Genomic DNA, 19,444 nt, shown 5'->3' on the forward strand with positions numbered 1-19,444 from the left:
CCCGGTCTGCTGCAGGGAGGGGAGAGCTAATCAGTGGGCAGTAAGAGAGCAGATGATGGGATTTCACGGGATGTAACTACTGCTCGGGAACGAGCCGCTGGTGTGACCTGGACGAAATCTGTTTGCGGCGAGAGAGTACGTGCTGAGAATTTATGTCAGATTACGAGGCAAAGTGATGAAAAACAGAACATTACTTATTCAAATAGATGATTTACACAACAGACACATGATCTATCCAACATTGTTTATTCAGAGGGTTTTTTTTTTTTTATTCTTTTGGATTTGACAGATAAAGAGATGAGACTGGAATACAGTTGAAATGTTTCTTTTTTTTTTTTCATCCTCTCAACAATTATAAATACGTCGACTGTCACAGCACTGAAATTCAGAGATGTTTTTTGTTTTTTTTTGTCTTGTCGTGCGATCCGGAGGAGGAGTGGACAAAACCAAAGAGCACATTTTGAGCACTGAGGGGAAAAATAAAAAGCTGCAGACAGACATTTAAAACAAACAAACAAAAACAAAAAAAAAAAACACTTGAGCTTCATGTCACAGTCCAACTGCCTGGTGTCATGAGAATAAGAAATATGTTCATGTTTTTTTTAAGGCTAATGATTAAGTTTTTTCTTCTGTGCTTTTTTCTTCTTTTTGGTTATAGTTTCTACATATGGCTGAACAATGTACTGTTTCGTAATTGAAATCACAGTGTTAAAGAGGGGAAGAGCTGCGATTTTAATTATAACTTACATAACGTGTCTTAACAAGTTGAAACAGGTGAAAGTTGAAGTCGGCGACTGTTGATTTCACCGGCTGTAACTGTAACTTTGACTGTTGCTGTAATTTACGTTCATTTAGTGAGTTGGCAAACAACAGAAAAGGAACTCTTGCTGTTGCTCCCTGCGTGCAGAGTCTTTATTATTTACTCAGCTGAAGAGGTTTTGTTTGAAGAGGACATACCGCTCTGTGCAACTTCACATCATATCATCGTTTTAAGCTTGAAACTCTGAATCTAGACCTGCATTTTGAGCTGTGAGGCTTAACGTTACCTCAAACAGTGCACAGCTGTCAGTAAGGCTGCAACTAAAGATTATTTTATTGTCGATTATTCTACCAATTGTTTTCTCGATTAATCGTTTGGTCTGAAAAGTAATTACTTAGACCCTACAGTGACCTTTTGATTTGCTTGTTTAGTCCCAACAACATCCCAGAATCTTAAGATATTCAGTTGACTGCTACATATGTCAAAGAAAAACAGCAAATTTCTCACGTTTAACAGGCTGGAACCAGACACTTGTTGGTACTGAAACAATACTGTACTGAATCAGAATAATTGCAGTTGGTTCATTTTCTGTCTAGACTTGTTGTTGCAGCTCTAATTGTCAGGTGTCGCTTACCAGCAGTTTGTCAATATTAGCAAAACTGCAGTATGTAGCTGTTATCAGGAAATAAATGATGCCAATATAGTTTTACCATTGAGAACTGGATGATTTTACTTAGAAGTTGACTTTTCTCAGCTCCTCAGCAACAAGCAACTGCATCATTCAGTGTGATTCTACCCATATAGAGAGATTGTAATTGTGCTGAGTAGTTATATTCTTTTTTCCAACTATGTAGAACAAAAGTACAGAAAATAACGGTCAGAAAAGCTGCAATTTTCCTCCAATCATTCAGCTTTTACAGGACCTCACAGATCATGTTAAGATTATATTATAAGATTATAATGTACTATTAATTTTCAGGTATTCTTTGTCCAATCAGTAGAGAAGTAAATTAATATAAAACTCGTTTTCTAATCTAAGATTAAATCTAAGATTTGGGTTAAAAGACACAATTATGGACTGTTAAATGAATTGCAAGCAAGGAAACTATTGAAGCAGCATGTGGTGAAGGCTTCTCACTTCCTACTCGTCAGCTGACGGAGTAGGTTTTTAGTTAGCAGTAATGAGGCACAATTAAATCACAGGGGAAATGTGGATTAAACACTACTTTATCAACAGAGATGGTTATGAAGCTATTATTACTCTGAAGTTAACATCCTTTTCAACTATCTCACCAGACCTGAGTTTGAATTCTAACGAAGGGATGTCATGAGTCATTTGATTTGTAGGGCAGGACAGGAACCACTCAAGTTGTCCAAAACGTGTTAATCCCACACAGCTGGACTCAAACAGGATCCCGAAGTACTGGAAGTGAGAAAAACTTTAAACAGACGATCTGCGCTTGGCATTGAACAGTGACTGACTGCGAGATGAAAACACAGCAAAGCCCGTAAATACTGGACAAGGAAACACATCTTTATACGAGTTAACAGCTTTGACTGCACAATTAAAATTGAATCATAGTCTTTATTTTTATACATGACCTCCCGTTCAAAGTCTGCAATCCAGTCGTATCACGTCGCTTTCCTGTGAGATGCGTCCAATGGAGTCGGTGAAATAACTCAACCGAATGATTACGAATAAACAAAGGAATGAGTTCTCAAACCAGACGGAGCTGGGAAGTGGTTGGGAGCACACCTGGAAATTTTTTCTTTTTTATCAAAACAGTCACTTTTTATGGGTTGCAGACTTTTAGAAGAAAATGTAACCTGTGAAATTTTTTTGGTGAAATACATGGTACTCAGAGCATAATGTGAGTAAACTCTTGAAATTGGAGGACCATGCCACAAAAATAAAGGCCTTAAATATCCCCCGAATGAAATGTTAAGATACGAAAATGTGTCAACGTCCAAACTGTTTTGTTTTTTTTGTTGTTGTTATCAGCATCCAGTTGTGGCTCCTTCTCATGCAAATGCTGGTTGTGATATTTGAGACTTTGCTGTTTGTTTGCACACAACAAACGGTATGAATACATTCTCTTATTTGTCCTTCTGTCTCCACATGTATGAGCTTCTCCGCTGGGGGAGGGGGGTGGGTGGTGGGGGAAACTCGGAGGCCACTTTCCTAGTGATGACCCCTCGTTATCAGATATCTACAGGCAAATAAAACTTTGTTGTTTTTTTTCCACAGACATGTTCATATATCTTTTATAAAATAAATCTTATTTCCAAGTATACAATAATAAAATGATGCACTCTGCAGAAAAAAGGTAACAGGAAACTCCATATATACACATAGTATATTATACTATTTTGGCAGACAAGAACATGGACAAGTTCAGTATTGTAAACAACTCTACTCTCAATGATCACCTTTTCTCCCCTTTTTCTTACTTTGCGTTTCCTTCAATCGCTCCTTCGGTCCTTTTACATTCATAGCTCCAAAAATTGTGCTTTAAGAAATCTCTTACAACAATCCAAGGGCTTTTTTTTTTTTCTTTTTTCTTTTTTTTTTTTTTTGTCTCCTCGGGTCTGCTGAGTAGAAGTGCACCGTCTCTGAGCAGTAAGTCAGTGTCTTAAACGTGGCTGGTCGTTCACTCGGCTCTCCCAGCTCACCCAGGAAATGAGAAACATTGTCAGAAGAATGAAGAGCAACAAACTGCTGTGATCTAAACTGTAGATAAAGAGTTTCACGATCGGGAAAGTGACTGATTTAAGTGTGGGGCCAATAACTATTAAAGGCATTATACTACCAGCATTTCTACATATTCTCTCTTTCAATTTTTTTGCAGGATGTTAAGATTTTTAGTAAATATTACGTATGCCTATAAATGGCAAGTCAGCATCTGATGTGAAGCTAATGTTTCCAGCTTTCAGTACGACACCTGAACATGTTAAGACTTGAAAAAACCTACATCAAGAGCGTTCTGTGATCTGAACTGGGTTAGGATGAGTCCCTGGGATAGTGGTGGCGTTTTATTGAAGTCTGTGAGAAGTTACAGCTGTGCTTAGGATGTAGAAATGTACTCGATGGAATGTGGGAATCACAGGTGTGTGTGTGTGTGTGGAGCAATGATGCCAGGGTAAAGACACGAAGTGGTTAAGGATGGAAGAAGAAGAGAGAGCTTTGGGTTTTTTTGAACTCAGGAGGCAGGAACAGAGAAGAGGTCTGAACGTGGGTACTAGAGGAGCACCGGGTTTTTGTAGGTCTTTTAGTTGTCCTCGTCAGTGAGCTCCTCCTCCGCAGTGGCCTTCTCGGGAATGGCCTCCAGGCTACGTCTGCTCTTGGACTCGGAGGAACCGGAGGAGCTGCCCGCCGCGCCTCCTTTACTCAGGTTACAAGTGAGCGCGGCGTAGTGGATCTGCTTGAGGTTCTCCTGGACTTCACTCCTGGCGTGCTTCAGTAGGTCTGCCTGGCCCTGAGGGGTAAAGACATTACTTTAACAGCTAGATGAAGCCAATAGTGTTGTGTAATCCATGTATGAAAAGGACTTTTAAGACCTTTTTGTACAGAATACAAAGCTTTTTTGGATAGCAGCCATTTTTCAATCTTCACATCCTTCAGTCAGATACCTTGATGTACTTTTAATGATCATTAAAAATCTCCAGTCTATATACTAGTACGCCTGCCAACAATAAGATCCATAGAAGCAGAGCCCCAGATTAAACAGATAATGAACCACACAATGAATTTTGCAGCAGTTACGCTCCTGCTCGGCTCAACTGGGGACAAAGTATAAATTATAGCTGAGCTACTAGTGAGGTTATCTTAATTAACACGTGCAAATGCCACAAATAAATATGCAGAAGGTTATTCATCAATAATTACCCCTTGTGCCGGCAGTGGAGGTTGAAATGAAAAGGCGTGATAAATACATGAGTTGCACAGCGGCTTCGACAAGACAGACTAGTGATTCACCAGAGATAAATAAGTCCGAGTTGACTGTAGAAACAATCTCACTTCCTGCATACAAACAAACAGTCTCATCAGACTCAGTTTGACAGTTCACCTGTTACAGAAGCTCATCAGAAGGTTCTTCATTAATCCTAAATTTAATTCAGTGTAGCAGATTTCCCTAATTAACAGGCCTGAGCCCTGTTATAAGTCATTATGATTCTTCATCAGTATCTTCTTTTAAATTGATTCTGAAAACACGTTTCTTTTGAAAGGCTTTAGAATAATCACTTTTCAATATTTCATTTTAAATGTTTGGTTTATTTTTTTTTAATATTGCTTCTGAAAATCTATTTTTGCCTTATTGTCTTATTCAATTTGGTAACATTTGTCTGCATGTAGTTGGTTGTGTTTGTCTTTTCATTTTGTTTCTTGTAAAGCACTTTGTAATCTCTGGTTCTGTTGAGTGATATATAAATAAACTTTCTTATTAAACTTCCTCTGTATTTTTTAAAAGAAATTGAAGACCTTTCTTTTTAATGTGGCTTTTACTTTGAAGTAAAACTTTACTGGTATCATTGTTAATGTTTTATTGTATTATGATAACTGTTTTTGTTTGTTTAATTTTTCTCCCACTTACTGCTATTGCTTATTTTCATCATCAAACTTTTTTATTTAGTGTTTATTTTCATCTGATCATGTTTTGTTCAGCTCTTTGGACAGCATCAACCAGCGGTCAACTTCTATACTGATGACATCATACTGTGTGTGAGTGTTTCACAAATCAATATCACTATTTAAATATAATCAAAATTGCATTTTTAGATTGATTCCAAATAATTGTAATTGTAATAATTACAAACTAATAAAAAATGAATTAATGAACAATTTTGCATTAAATATCATTTGATATTGAAACTATTCTGACCAATATTGTGAAATTGGTTTCATCCATATAAACAGGTTATAGCAAAAAACAATGTTTCTGATTACCTGACAGGAATATGAACATGACAATAAGTGGTCAAAGTATAATAAACTTTATTATAAGAGACTGTTTGACATGCTTCACAAGGTTCTTTATATATTTGGACATTATGTGTCTTGAGACATAAAGTAACTCTAGAAATCAGTAAAATTTGAGAGTTGAATTTGTCTTTCATATCTTATTCCTCTGTGTCGTAGACAGTTGTTGCCCGAAAACACATCAGTGAGCCACTCCGCTGCACTGGCTAACATGTTCCTTCGCCCTGAAGGCTAATAACAACGATAACATTTTCACTCTCAGGACTCATTCTTGCATTTCCAAAATATTATTATTACAAGCCACATTTTACCTGTAAAAACGTTCATGAGAAACACGGCTCGAGGTCACTGACCCTGACCTCTATATCCACCTGTGTTTGTGTGTTGCAGGCATGTGAGATGTAACCATTTCAAATTACAGTGTGCAAAGTGGCGACTTTATGCTACTCAAACAGAAACAAAGAGGGTGTTACATATCAGAAGAGCACAGTAGTCACCAGTGTTCTTCCTCCTTGCTGTGAATGAAAATCGCACCTTCAGTATAGTGATGTTCCACGTGAAGCTCTCCACCGCCTTGTGCAGCTTCCTGCCCTTCAACCCTTCCTTCACGGCCAAGTCGTAGAGGTTCTCGTGAAATTCCATCGCTGAAAGGAGAGAGAGAGGAGAGTCTTTCAGGTTGGAATTCATAGCGGTTTGTGAAACAGAAGAGCAGCTGTGAGGTGACTGGAGTCTGGAGGATGACTGGGCGCTAAGCCTGTTGTCACTGTGAGGAAACACATTAGAGCAAAGATCGTGACATGTCAACATTTCCCAGACTGCTCCTGTAGCGGAGGGGTGCAGATTGTGGAAGTGCAGACCTTTACTGGCAGCAGAGAAGAATTCCTCTCTCCTTACTGTATGTCTGCAGTATGGGACACTAGATCTTATTGCATGTGCGCTGCATGTCAAGTCTGACAAAAAAAAAAAATAGCTGTGAACAAAGTCAGTTCAAATTCAAGTTGTTCTCACTATTTTATGAGAGGAAGATTTGATGAAATTTGATAAAATTCATTATTATTCAGCAAGCGTTGGTTATTAGACAGCAAAGAAAGGCGGATGCATCTTATTGTGTTGCATTTATTTCCATCCTGTTGTCCCTGTCGACCAGGAACAGTGAGCTGAGGATGTATTCCCTCCTTCAGCGATGCTTTGATTCACACTCATAAATATGAAATCTATATCCTGAAGTGAAATGTTAGAAAGTGGAGGGTAAAGCACGCTGACACATCTCAACGAGATGCTGATAGGATGTCAAGAGTAGGCAAAAAAAAAACAAAAAAACTGGAGAATTGATGAAAAAAAAAGAGCCTCCAAATGGAAAAAAAAAAAAAAAGAGGCAGAAACAAAAAGGCAAGATAACTCAAAGGAAGAGAAGAAAACAAAAAGCAGGGTTGAAGGAAGCGGTGTGGCAGGATGAGAAGGAAAAAGAAACGAGCCCCGGAAACAGAGAGAAAGGCAGAGGAGAGACGCAGTGTAGGCAGACAGACATGACGTTCTTTCACTGTGGATTAGCATCAAGGCAGCGAACAGAGGAAGGATTTGTCTCCCGAGGAGCTTTCCCACCTCCTCCTCCTTTTCCTCTCCCTTTCTTTTTTTTTTTTCCTTTTTGCATGACTGGGTCTGAGTAAGGACATGTTTAATGTTGAGTTTGCTTTACAGTGCTGCACTGACTCTGCAGCAACAGGCGACCTGCTATGTGAGCTAAATTACAGCGAAAGAGAGAAAGAGCAGAGTTCCTACGATGCGATAAGAACGTAACACTTTAACACACTTCTGCGATGGGAAACTCCTACCGAGAACTCACACGTTTCCGCTTCAAGCGCTGATATCAGCCGGAGTCTTTCCTGGCCCCTGTTGGTGCTGTTGCCATGGATACGTGGCATGCACGCGAGAGAGAGAGAGACCCCATTCGTGTGAAATTGCCATAATAGGTGTGGGTTGGGGCTGTTTTAGAGCCTCTCAGCTGAGGATAGAAGTCTGTTACCAGACCTCAGGCGTGAATACGTCCTCAAACAACTGACAGGATTTACTGACACATCCTGACACATTTATTGTCTTTGAACCAGACACAACATCTCTGCTTCTAAACCACAAATGCACTTTTTTTTTTTTTTTAAACCAACTAATTAGTAACTAATTCTGACTGACACTTAAAATGATTTCTCTCTTCAATTTCAGGTTGTTATTTTGTAACTACAGAGCTGCTGCTGCTGCTGTGCACATGAATCATGACTGTGCTGGAGAAGGTGCACAGCTTCCTCTATCTCTCTCATACACACACACACACACACACACACACACCGTTAACTCACACTGGAGGTTGCCTAGCAACATTTTATGGAGTCTGGCAGGCAAGAAAAGGGGGAAGCTCATTCTTAGCGAGGCATTTCAGACTCCTGGTCCTTGTGAGGTAATGCTGCAAGACGGCGAATGTACAATAAAAGGCTGATGCTCTCGTGTCTCGCAGGCGTGTAAGAGAGCTACAGTGTGGGTGTGACAGATCAGAGGAGCCTGACCTGAATCATTCATCGGACTGATAATTGATCATTCTTTCAACGAGAGATAATTATATCTACAGAGACCGCAGAATGCCATCAATAAAGCGCGTTATCAGACATGCGTGACTAAGGGAAAGCTGCAAACCATGATTGATTAATAATAATGACAACTAGGGCTGCATCTACCAATTATTTCATTACTGATTAATTGACTAACCGTTTAGTCTACCAAAAGAAATTGTTTCTCAGAGCCTGATGTGATGTCTTCAAAGTGCTTGTTTGGTCAGACCAACAGTCCAAAAGCTCAGACATTCAATTTACTATCATATATAACACATTTGAGAAGCTGGATCCAGTGAAATATTAACATGTTTTATTTAATGACTGATGATCTTATGAAAATCCAAACTCTTGCTCCAACTATTTTCTATAGAACCTGTCATGTGGAACCAAAGTAAAGCAGAAAACAAGGATACAAAGTCAAATATTTCAGACCAAACAAAGCATTAAAACCCAGAATAAAATATGGAATCAATAATTAAGAATAGTAACGCACCGCCCTAAATACTGAATGAGCAAAGCTAAAGGAGAAAGATCTTGTTAAGACTGTTTGATCTACATTAAAAAGGTACTGTAACCATGTGTGACACAAACATCGGCTCTTTGCTTTGTATTTTCTGCAAAATGTCAGTGCAGCTCCGCTCTGTGCGGCTGAATACCATAGTTTTGCACTTGGCATTTAAGAACATCTTCTTGTACTGGTCTTGTTAGTCTGCGGCGAGTTCAGCCGTCCAGCCGCCCCGAATGCTAATAGGAAGCTAAGTGAGTGTCTGCTGAGGGGAGCGACATCCATGTTTGAGCTGCAAACACCTGACTGTGACGCTGCTTTGCTGTTTTGTTTTGTTGTTTTTTTTTGTATTTAAAGGAGAATGTAGGTCCTGTCTAAGCTGATGTGATGGATTATTCACAAGTTTAATAGCTGTTGCTGCTCGAGTGTTCTGCTCGCTGTAAAGAGGGAATTGGGTTTGTACTGACCCAGTTTCTACACGGTACACGGAAGTACACGAAACCACGCTGCACACACTGACAAACATGTACATGAGTGCACCCACATGCACAGACACATATACACACCACTGGGATGAAATGATGTCAGTTCAGGATGGAACATAAATCAGTGTTCAAGTTCATCAGTTTGCCATCTGTTGTGTCCTACTTTGCGATTGTTGGCTGTTGAATTTTCTCCAGCTGATTTTAGATAATGATATATAATGGCGCTCTGAGACCAAAAGCCTCACAAAGCTTCTGTGGAAGCTTTTGAGAAAAAAAGGGGTTTGGTCTGCTTGAGCGCTTTTCCCCTGCTATTCATTTGACTATTGTTTCATATAAAAGAATGATTCACTCTGACAAGGCATTCATCAATAAGGGCTGGCACAAAAAAAAAAAAAAAAAAAAAAGAGTTACATCAGATCCTGTTGTTTCTAAATGCGCTGAAACTTATGAAACGGAGTGTTATCTGCCCTAGAAGGGAACTTGGAATGCTATTTTGCACACATGAAGTCAAAAGAGAGAACCAAAAACATTGTGTTCAGGCTTAAACACTTTCAGATTTGAACTCGAAACTAAAATTATTTGACTGAAAGTGAGAGTATGTGCTGAGGCAACAGGTAGAAGTTGGGCAGCACGACAGTTGAAAAGGCAAACTAAGGCTGTGCAGGTGAAACAGGGTCATGTTGACTTTATTAATTCCAGACAGTAGCTATTTAAAATAAGTTTCGCACATCTACTCCTGAATCTGAGCCAAACAGGAAACGGACAACATAAAGTTTCAAGCTGTGCGGATCTGAGCAGAAGCTTCGGGAGTCTATCTGATGCCGGTGAGTTCAAGCACGTCGTTATCCCGAAGCTACTGACTGGTGATTGTTAAAGGCTGGAAGGTGGTTGAACTGAAAACTACCAAGGAAAAAAAAAACAAAGGAAGCCTTTGATTCGTTAAAAAAGACGCACTCCTCCTCTTCTCTGATGTGCCAAGACAATAGACGATGAATATTTTATAAGTCATCCATCTGGAAACCAATAAAGCCGAGCCTCAGTAATGATGGTCCGTCTTTCCTCCCTTCCACTCTCACTTAGAGCTTCCAGCAGGCGCGCTCGGTGATAAATTAGCCTTCTGTGCAACTTAGATGGAATTCGTTGCAAAAAAAAAAAAAAAAAAAAAAAAAACTGCTATATTATGAAGCTCATTACTGTCAAAATTGAATTTCTTCTTATTAACAGGTTTTACCCATTTGTTGATGTAGGTTGCAACACTTTCATAAAACAAGAATTGTGGCATATTAAAGACTGACCTCTGAAAAGAACAGGAGCACTGATAACACTGTGCAGCATCCTATCCTAATATTTTACCCTCCTGAGCCTTCACTGATGACCTGCCAATCAAACTTTGCTTCCCAGAAAAGCTGAACTTCACTCCTGGTCACATTAAAGAGAAACTTTGCCCGTTTTCAACCAGCATTGTATCATTACTGGGTAGTATATGCAAATAAACTATTTTTAACTTGCTTCCATGTTGCCTGCACACAGAGCTTTACACTCATTTGCCAGCAAAAGTCTGCTGGGGGGACGCGAAATGTGTCATCACGACTTTGGAGCAGAGCTCTGAACGGGCCAAAAACTCCCGAGCCCTCGCCCGGCCCCAAGCCCGACAAAAGTCTGCAATGTTTCAGCAGAACCTGATCCAAGTAAGACACCAACATCACTTTAAAGCTCTCTCTGATACGCGCGAGCACGAGGATACTCTGCTTAGCAACACGTATGTTGTCGGTGTTGTCAAAGAAACATAAAGCATTATTAAAATGCTAGATGTTTTATTGAAGTTAACTTCTTATAGGCCTCAAACATAACTACCAGTGCCACATTCATTCATGCCCTCAAATATTAATACCGACCATCCATTATAGAGAAGCATGCAGTAGAGAATATAGCCAAGCTACATAATCCAGCAGCAAATAAGTAAATATTTACCGCCTACGTTTCTTTGATGTAACTGAAGAACAACGCTCCGACTCCTCCCTGATGCTCTGCATGATCAACTGTCACGTGTAATGCGTACATGCATATGTGTAATATTTATAATGTAATCAATATAATAATATTTCACACATGTGTGCTCCGTGTGTTCGGGCACAATGAAAGGAGAGAAGTTAAATGAGCCCGATCTATAAAAAACAAAACAAACAATATGGACTCAGGATACTCAACATACTTATCAGTTTATTTAGAAAACTGGTTGCTATGATATGAGGCTGCATTAGCACAGATATGAAGATATGATATCAGACACAACAATCTGGAAGAGGAAGCGACCACCAGAGCGATGTTACAGCCACAGCCTGGCTTGCTGAGTTTCTCCTTGACAACACTGACACAAACAAACAACTAGCTTTACGATATAATGTCAGAGCAGAGATACTGTGTAACTACAACAACTTATGAGGCCGTGGAATCAGACTAAAGAGAATATGGAGGAGGATGCGACCACGGGAGCTGTAACAACGGTGGCCGAGAGAGAGAGAGAGAGAGGCGCCTGCAGCCGGGGGGGGGGGGGGGGGGGGGGGGGGGGTGTCGACTGGTGCCCGGTGAGTGTTACCTGTAACTTGAGGCTGCATCCAGCAGCACTATGCAGTTTGCATTGATCCACATTAACGTTACTGACTACAGAAAGTCATTTGTGTTATGATTCCTTCTGGTTGTTGTAGGATTTCCCCTTTAAGAGCAGTGTGGGGGAATCTACAGGCCTTTTCTCAGTTTTCTCTACTCATAAGGCACCAATTTAAAAAAAAAAAAAAATTGCACATTTCTACTACATATGCAATTTTCCCTTTAAGTCGTCATGTTACAAAAGGCTAGAAGGCCAAGACTGGATAGACACATTAAATACACATATGATGGTCTAACTGGTATGGAGTGTCTGGTGGAGAAACCCTATAGATGGGGTGCCATCTGTTAGCTTTGATGTTGCTCCAGCGCTAGGTGGTGACTCCACCTACTCGTCTCTCTCTGAACTTTAAACCAAACCTTGTAATTAGAAAACAGCACAGAGGCTGTTACTGGTGTGAATTAAACACCTCTGTCTGAACCACAGCTTTTCAAAAAAGGAAAACAGTGCCTGGATCACATACTTGAACATGAATCAAATGGTAATTCTACTTATGCAAATATGTCTAATCAGTTCTACCTGATTTCAGATTGGGTGATCTGTGTTTGTGGCTTCAGAGAGATGGAGTGGCTGCAACAAACTATGTACACTGATGGCTAATTCTGTCAGGAAAATACAAACTTTCATGCTTTTTCTCCTTTGCAATCCAACCGTCTCTCACCTGCTTTTTGGACTTGTAGAATCCTCTCGTACACCCCTTTGTAGTTCTCTAGTAGAGCCTTGCTGGTCTGGATCACCTGAAAGGAGACAAACATATTGTTCATATTTGCTTTTATTTTCCACATCAGCAAAACTCACAAGCATCTCACAATAAAGCAGGGAGCAGTCTCCGTCTGGTGGCCGGGTGTTTCTATCCAGGGAGGGCTCAGAAAAACAAGCTGTTATTACAGGCACGTCGGTGGGCGAGGTCGCTGAATTGCATTTTTTGAAAGCCAAAATTAGAGGGAAGGAGACACGAGCAATCACGGTGTTTTATTAAAAGTAAAAAAACTTTCAAGCAGAAACACTGCCTTGTCTTCAAGAGAAATATATGAATGTCAATCTTGATGTTTGGTTTTAAAAGCATCTCTTCCAAGTCATTTTATTACGAAAAGACAACGTAAAACGTCATGTAACATAAACGTTAACATCTGAGTTATTTTGAATCACAGCACAACTGTGGGATTACAGTTGTGAAAGATGCTAACTTTAGCTCCTCCTGTGTTATGCTTAGCCTTAACTGAGTGCACAAAATCTGCAGACTGGTAAAAGTCTCATGGTGGCTCTTAACACAGACTCAAATATAGATATAAAACTCTAGATGCAACGTGTCATAGTGACTTGCCATCCTGGGATGGAAGCATATGGCAGCCATCAGCCATTGGAACCTATAGTGAAAGAGGTTTATGTTGTCTTTATAACCCTTTTATTTTTCAATGCTGTTTTTTATTCAGAGTAATGAGCATAAGACAACTGTGCCTGTCTACAATGAACCAAAAAAACAAAGATTCTTGTAAAATTATAATTATTATAGCTCCAAGAGCACAAATCATGTTTTCAATCATGAAGACAATCTCATAATTGTGCATTTATATTGCAGAGAATGATTTGATTTTTTTCAATGTTGCTTTAACCTAATATGTAAGAACTGTCTTTGGTATTCCGAATGGCAAATATACTACATTAAGCAATATCTTCTATGTAGTAATCCTAAATAAATTGTACATAAGGCAAGATATATTTCCCTCTGTCTCTTTCTCTCACACACCCCGAAATTGTGACTGTTTGTTTTATACATGTTTATGGAAAGCTTCGATTACAGGATGGAACAAAAACAACACTATTAATCACTGGTGGATAACATCTTTAAACACTATGCCTATTAGCTGTTAAGCTGTTACACTGTTTCAAAACAAGTGAACACGTGTATGCACATGCAATAGCCTATTTTCATATATCAATAATATAACTACTGTATGCATTGCAAAGTCTGGTCCTATTTTATCTCAACTGCACCAATTTCTCTGAGACTGCAAACCTATCTCAATTCTTCATCATACACGATATAGAGGAAGCTGCTCTTGTAGCGACCTGCAGCAGGTGTGTTTGTGTCTGTGCGTTTTTGTCGTCTAAAGTTGTTTTTTCCGTGTTTCTTTTTGTTTGTGTGTGTGCATACTGGACCGTCTTATGCAAGCAGTCATCAAGGAGATACTTTACATGGTTATACTATGGACTTTATGGCTCTATCACATCCAGAGCTTCAAACCTCAACCACACCAACCAGCAAGAATTTTTGGGGGAGTTCTTAATGCAATGGGATGACCCAAACTGTGTGAGCATGCATATGGATCTGCTTTTCATTCAAGATTAAACCCGGAGATCTGTAGGTACAAGACTCGTGAACGGGACAGAAATTACTCCGCTAAGGTGAGGAGACGAGGGAAAAGAGGAGGCGTCCGACTTCGATTAAAACATCAGACACTGCGGTGCATTTCACTCCTTTCTATGATCCTTGCAAATGTTCAAAGGATCAGAAACAAGACTGACGAGTTGCAAGTAAACACAAACCATCTACACGAGTTCAGATATGCCAGTGTTATGGCCTTCAGTGAGACATGGCTCATGTCTACAGACACCGTCTCGGATCTGACAGTCAGCGACTTCAGAGGAGCGTGCGAGTGTGTTTAAAGGACTCTGTCTCAGATATTAATGAACTCACCGACACCGTATCCAGTTGTACTCCATTTTGTGAGGACACTGTCATTCCTAAGAAGCACGTTAAAGTTTACCCTACTGATAAGCCATGGGTTGCTACATCCCTGAAAAATGTGCTAGATAGAAAACATAGGGATCTCCTTAAAGGTAATGAAACAAAAAAAAGAGAGGCAAGCAGAGAGGTCAGAGCAGAAATGAAGAGGGTTGAGTTACAATATAAAAATAAGTTAGAGGAAAATTTATGCAGCAATAACTTGAAGGCAGCGTGGGATGGAATGAGGAAAATGACAGGGCAGCAAAAAACTGAAAACAAGCCAGTTAGCATTGCAGGCTATGACAGCAACAAAGACCTAGCTGAAGTACTAAATACTTTTTATTTAAGATTTGATACCCATGGCTTTGCAGATGAACTTAGGGAAATATGCAAAGACCCCCCCCCTTTACAAAGTCAAACCAGATGTTTGATGCTCATGATGTTAAGGCAGTACTTAGAAAAATAAGACAAGTAAGAGCCTAGGGCTGGATTGTATCACAGGAAGACTGCTTAAGTATTGTTCAGAACAGCTCTGTGAGGTGTTCTGTTATATATTTGGGATGTCTCTGGAGGAGCGAAGGGTTCTAAAGTTTTGGAAGAAGTCCATTGTCCATCACGACGGCTGAAAGCGGAACGCCTACAGAGCTAAAAACTTCAGACCAGTGGCATTGACATCACTGGTCATGAAGTCATTTGAAAGGCTGGTCAAAAGGGAACTGTTGGATACGGTGGGGGAGGCAGTTCGCATATAGGGCTGGAATAGGAGTAGAGGATGCCTCAATCACATTACTCAACTCCCTGTATAAACACCTAGAAGGTTCTGGAACCCATGCCAGACTTTTATTTTTGGATTTCTCATCCGCATTTAATACTATCCAGCCACATATTTTAGTTAGGGAAATTGCTTATTTATTTTAATCTTGAAATTTTGTGGTCTGGATTGTAGATTTTTTTAACATGTAGGTCTCAGAGGGTGAGAGTAAATGGCTTTCTGTCAGAACGGCGCTCATCTTCCACAGACTCTCCTCAGGGCTGTGTCTCGTCTCCTTTGCAATACATTCTTTACACCAATGACTGTAGAAGCCAGCATGGGAACAGACATCCTGAAATGCACTGATGATACAGTTATCAGCCTGCTCCATGAAGATTAATCTGAGCATGGGCCGGTGGTAGATAAGTTTGTCAAGTGGTGTGATGAGGCCTTTCTGCTAATAAACGCCACGAAGACCAAGGATATGGTCACTGATTTTAGAAGGAAATAACCCCACCAACCATCTCAGCCCTTCATCAAAGAAACTGGTATCGAGTTTGTAGAACATTATAAATATCTTGGAACCATTGTTGATAAAAACCTGAAGTTTGATGCCAATTCTGATGTGATCTGTAAGAAGGGACAGCAATGTTTGTACTCCCTTAGGAAGTCGGTTGCTTTTAACGTAGATAGGAAAATTATGTTTTTGTTTAACAAGTCATTTCCTGAATCTGTTTTTCTGTTTTCTATGATTGCTTGGTCTGGTATCCTGAACATCAAGGACAAAAATCACCTGAGCTATATTGTGAAAGTGGTTGGTAAGGTGATAGGTGACCCCGACAGACCTCCCTAACGGCTATCTTTCACCAGCAGGTTCTCTGCAAGGCCAGGTCTATATTAGACAACACAAATCACTCTGAAACTCTTCCCTCAGGCTGTAGATTTAGAGTTCACTGGTTCAAGAGCAATAGGAGTAAAAATTCCATTGTTCCCTGTGCAATATCATATATATTAAGCATTTTAGAGATTGTTTTGTTGTATTATTGTGTCCTGTATATTGCATGTAGAGGAAACATTTTTGTACTTGTGTTGTTTGTTTTATCTTGTGCCCCTGACTGCAAGTCACTGAACTGAACTGGTACTGTTATTATTCATGCATTTGACTTACTCAGCTGGTCTGTGACTTGGTAGCTAACGGTAAAGTTACCTAAATTAGTTCACTAAGTTTTTGTCGTTTTAGTTGACCCATATGTAAAACATAAATCTCTCATCTACTCTATACTGACTTGTGGAAGGTGAAACCAGTCTCCCTGGTCTCTTTCATCCTTTTAGTAAAGCAATCAGGTGCTGCACAGCCAACAACCAGTTGCTGCCTATAGGTGGCGATAGTAAACAATACCCAGGTAAGATGGCGGACGGTTATCCCGTGAGTAATGACATCTTGTCGCATCTAGTGTTTTATATCTATGGGCTCAAAGGCTTTGGAAAGCCATTTACATATTAAATGCCAACACTGCACCCTCCCCACACAACCGCAAAAAAACAACCTTTGGTTTCCTTACATAAGGACGGCGGCACAGTGGTGTTCCAGGAGGTTAATGATGCATATGTAGGCTGTCACAGATACAGGTAAATAACCAGTAAGTGAACAGGATGCCTGAAAGACCATCTGGATCTTTCTCTTCTATCATAATAATAGCTTAATTGTTTCATCTGAGGGAGATAATATTGTATATTGTAACCCCAAAATAGCCTTTCAGATGTTAAAAAGTTGCTCTGCTTTTGACTTCAATTAGTGCCTGTTGGGTACTGGGGCCTTTGTGTATACAGCATTGTTGTAATTGAGTTGTACATTCAGTTGTACACTCCCTAAGTAACTTAAGTGCACCACAAGGGCATGTCACAAAATCAGGCTGCCCTGCTCAGCTGCCAAGTCAGAAAGGAAGGAAAGAAAAACACAGTGTTATTCAAGCTCAGTGTAACAAAGCCACTCTGTGGAAAAGAGCAGTGACCAACATCGTGCCCCTGAGATCAATCTCCGGAGCATGCCAGCTCCGTGTCTGGGCGGTGAGAAAAAAAGAGAAAGAAAGACAGTAGAGGGACACGCAAAGAAGTGTCAGGAACAGCCAAGAGGGATAATGTTATAAATGGAAACTCCATTCGGAAACACAGGTGACTTGTTCAACCAAAACAGGTTTTAAACACTATTATTACTCCCTCTGACAATTACGTTTTATTTTATTTGTAGCCAAAGCCTGATTTAGTTTATTCTGTGCCATAGTGCCAACTGTGATCTAAAAACTATCAAAAACAGAACAATTATCCACACTGTTGCACTGGTCAACATGTTCCGTCATCACAATGACCATGGCCACTGTAGTTCATTTTCAGTCAATCCAACATACACCGTCCTGCAGCTGTATGTAGTCACTATCACACCAGATGTGTATTACTCCCCAGCTCATGCACTACTCACTCCTGTTTGAGTAACCTTTTCTAAAAACTACATTGCCCAGCTGTTTGAGAAAAGCCTTTTGTAATAATGAAACTATACATTTGTGATTCATATTTTAAGACGCATCTCATCAGTAGGAACCAAGAGGCTCGGGGCCACATGTAGACATGGCAGCGACGTCAGAAAATAGTGAGATTAAATTTCAATAATAAAAACATGGAATAACAGCAGCTTTATCTTTTTAGGGGGGGGTTACAGTTACACAAACTCATCCAGTGAATCACCATGTTGTGCTACAGGCAGTCATGACTAAGTGATTATGGCTGTCTGTGTCACTCCACAGCTGCAGTCGCGGCACTTAGAGCTGTCGCGTACGCTGTGATTATTACCCTGATGGGTGAAGAAATTACTGTCTTGGTGGCAGACAGACACAGCATCTCAAATGTATTTAAGGACACATTCTAAAAGGTAAGTGGGTGGACTGTGCCCACTTGCACACTAAAGACTACTTCCTCTAAGTGGTATGTTTACTTTTATTATCATTATTATTATCTGCATTTAACAAAGACACGAATGCTCTTTTATTTTAAGGTAACATTAGCTTAGTGATACAATTCTGCATGTAACGAGGTAACATTAAAGAAGAATATATTTTAAACCCAACCGATCTTCATTATGACTACAAAGCTATTAAAATATCCAGACATATAATAGTCCGTTGACACAAAAAATATTTTGGGTTACTGCCAGACTAAAACAATGACTAATAAATGGGTTTTGAAGGCGCCTCGGTTCAGCTTTTCACAGATTTTGCATCTCTATCTACAGATTGTGCCCTAACACATTGGTTGTGAATAAAAACAGAAATCAGGCCATATTATCTAAGACCACATGCTGGCATCATGCTGCCTTCTCCACCTTTTTCCCAGCACACAAATGGGCAGGGACTGAGACCCAGATTCTATTTTTACCAATTAGGAAGTGAAAGCCTGGTTACTCCCAGTGGTGGGTTTTGACACAGTGCCTGCATTTCTAATTGTACTGTTCCATACCTTATATTACAACTCTTTATGTTTGCTTCTCCTCGTTTTATTTATGCCTCTGTACTTGTCGGCTCCCCTTCAAGCTCTGAACCTTCCTGCTCTCCTCTGGCACTCTGTTGGTGATCAAGGCCTGCAGCTTCACACCTCTTAAGCCCTTGGTCTTAATTTATTCGATTTTGGTCCCCAAATACTCGTCATTTTCTCCTTTCTTCCCTCCAACTCAATTTTCCCTGCGCTCTTTCCATCAGAGCCAATTACCTAGCCTTCCTATCCGAGTCCTAATAGAACCGAGAGGTCACCTTAATCGTTCTGTGTCTTGTGAGTCTTTTCGGCATCATCCGCCTTTTCAGATGTTCATCTTTGAGTCCCAGGGGATGAAATGCGCCATACAAATAACACTGTTGGGTGCAGAAACGTTTTATTGTGTTGTGGTTTCCCTTCACAGCCAGATTCTCTGTGCTTTGTAGGACTGAA

General features: G+C 40.1%; 1 protein-coding gene across 1 annotated transcript in view; it reads right to left on the reverse strand.

Annotated features, from left to right (window-relative positions):
* Positions 1–230: 230 nt before the first annotated feature.
* Positions 231–19,444, reverse strand: part of LOC137190942 (inactive phospholipase C-like protein 2) — a 48,664-nt gene continuing 29,450 nt past the window's right edge. The window contains exons 5-7 of the mRNA XM_067600686.1: positions 12,655–12,730; positions 6,273–6,382; positions 231–4,236 (exon numbers count right to left, since the gene is read on the reverse strand). Of these exons, the coding sequence (XP_067456787.1) occupies positions 4,030–4,236; positions 6,273–6,382; positions 12,655–12,730 (393 nt within the window). The 3' untranslated portion in view covers positions 231–4,029. The remainder of the gene's footprint in view (positions 4,237–6,272; positions 6,383–12,654; positions 12,731–19,444) is intronic.

Source organism: Thunnus thynnus, chromosome 10, assembly GCF_963924715.1.
Source record: "Thunnus thynnus chromosome 10, fThuThy2.1, whole genome shotgun sequence".
In the NCBI taxonomy this organism is placed as follows: Eukaryota; Metazoa; Chordata; class Actinopteri; order Scombriformes; family Scombridae; genus Thunnus; species Thunnus thynnus.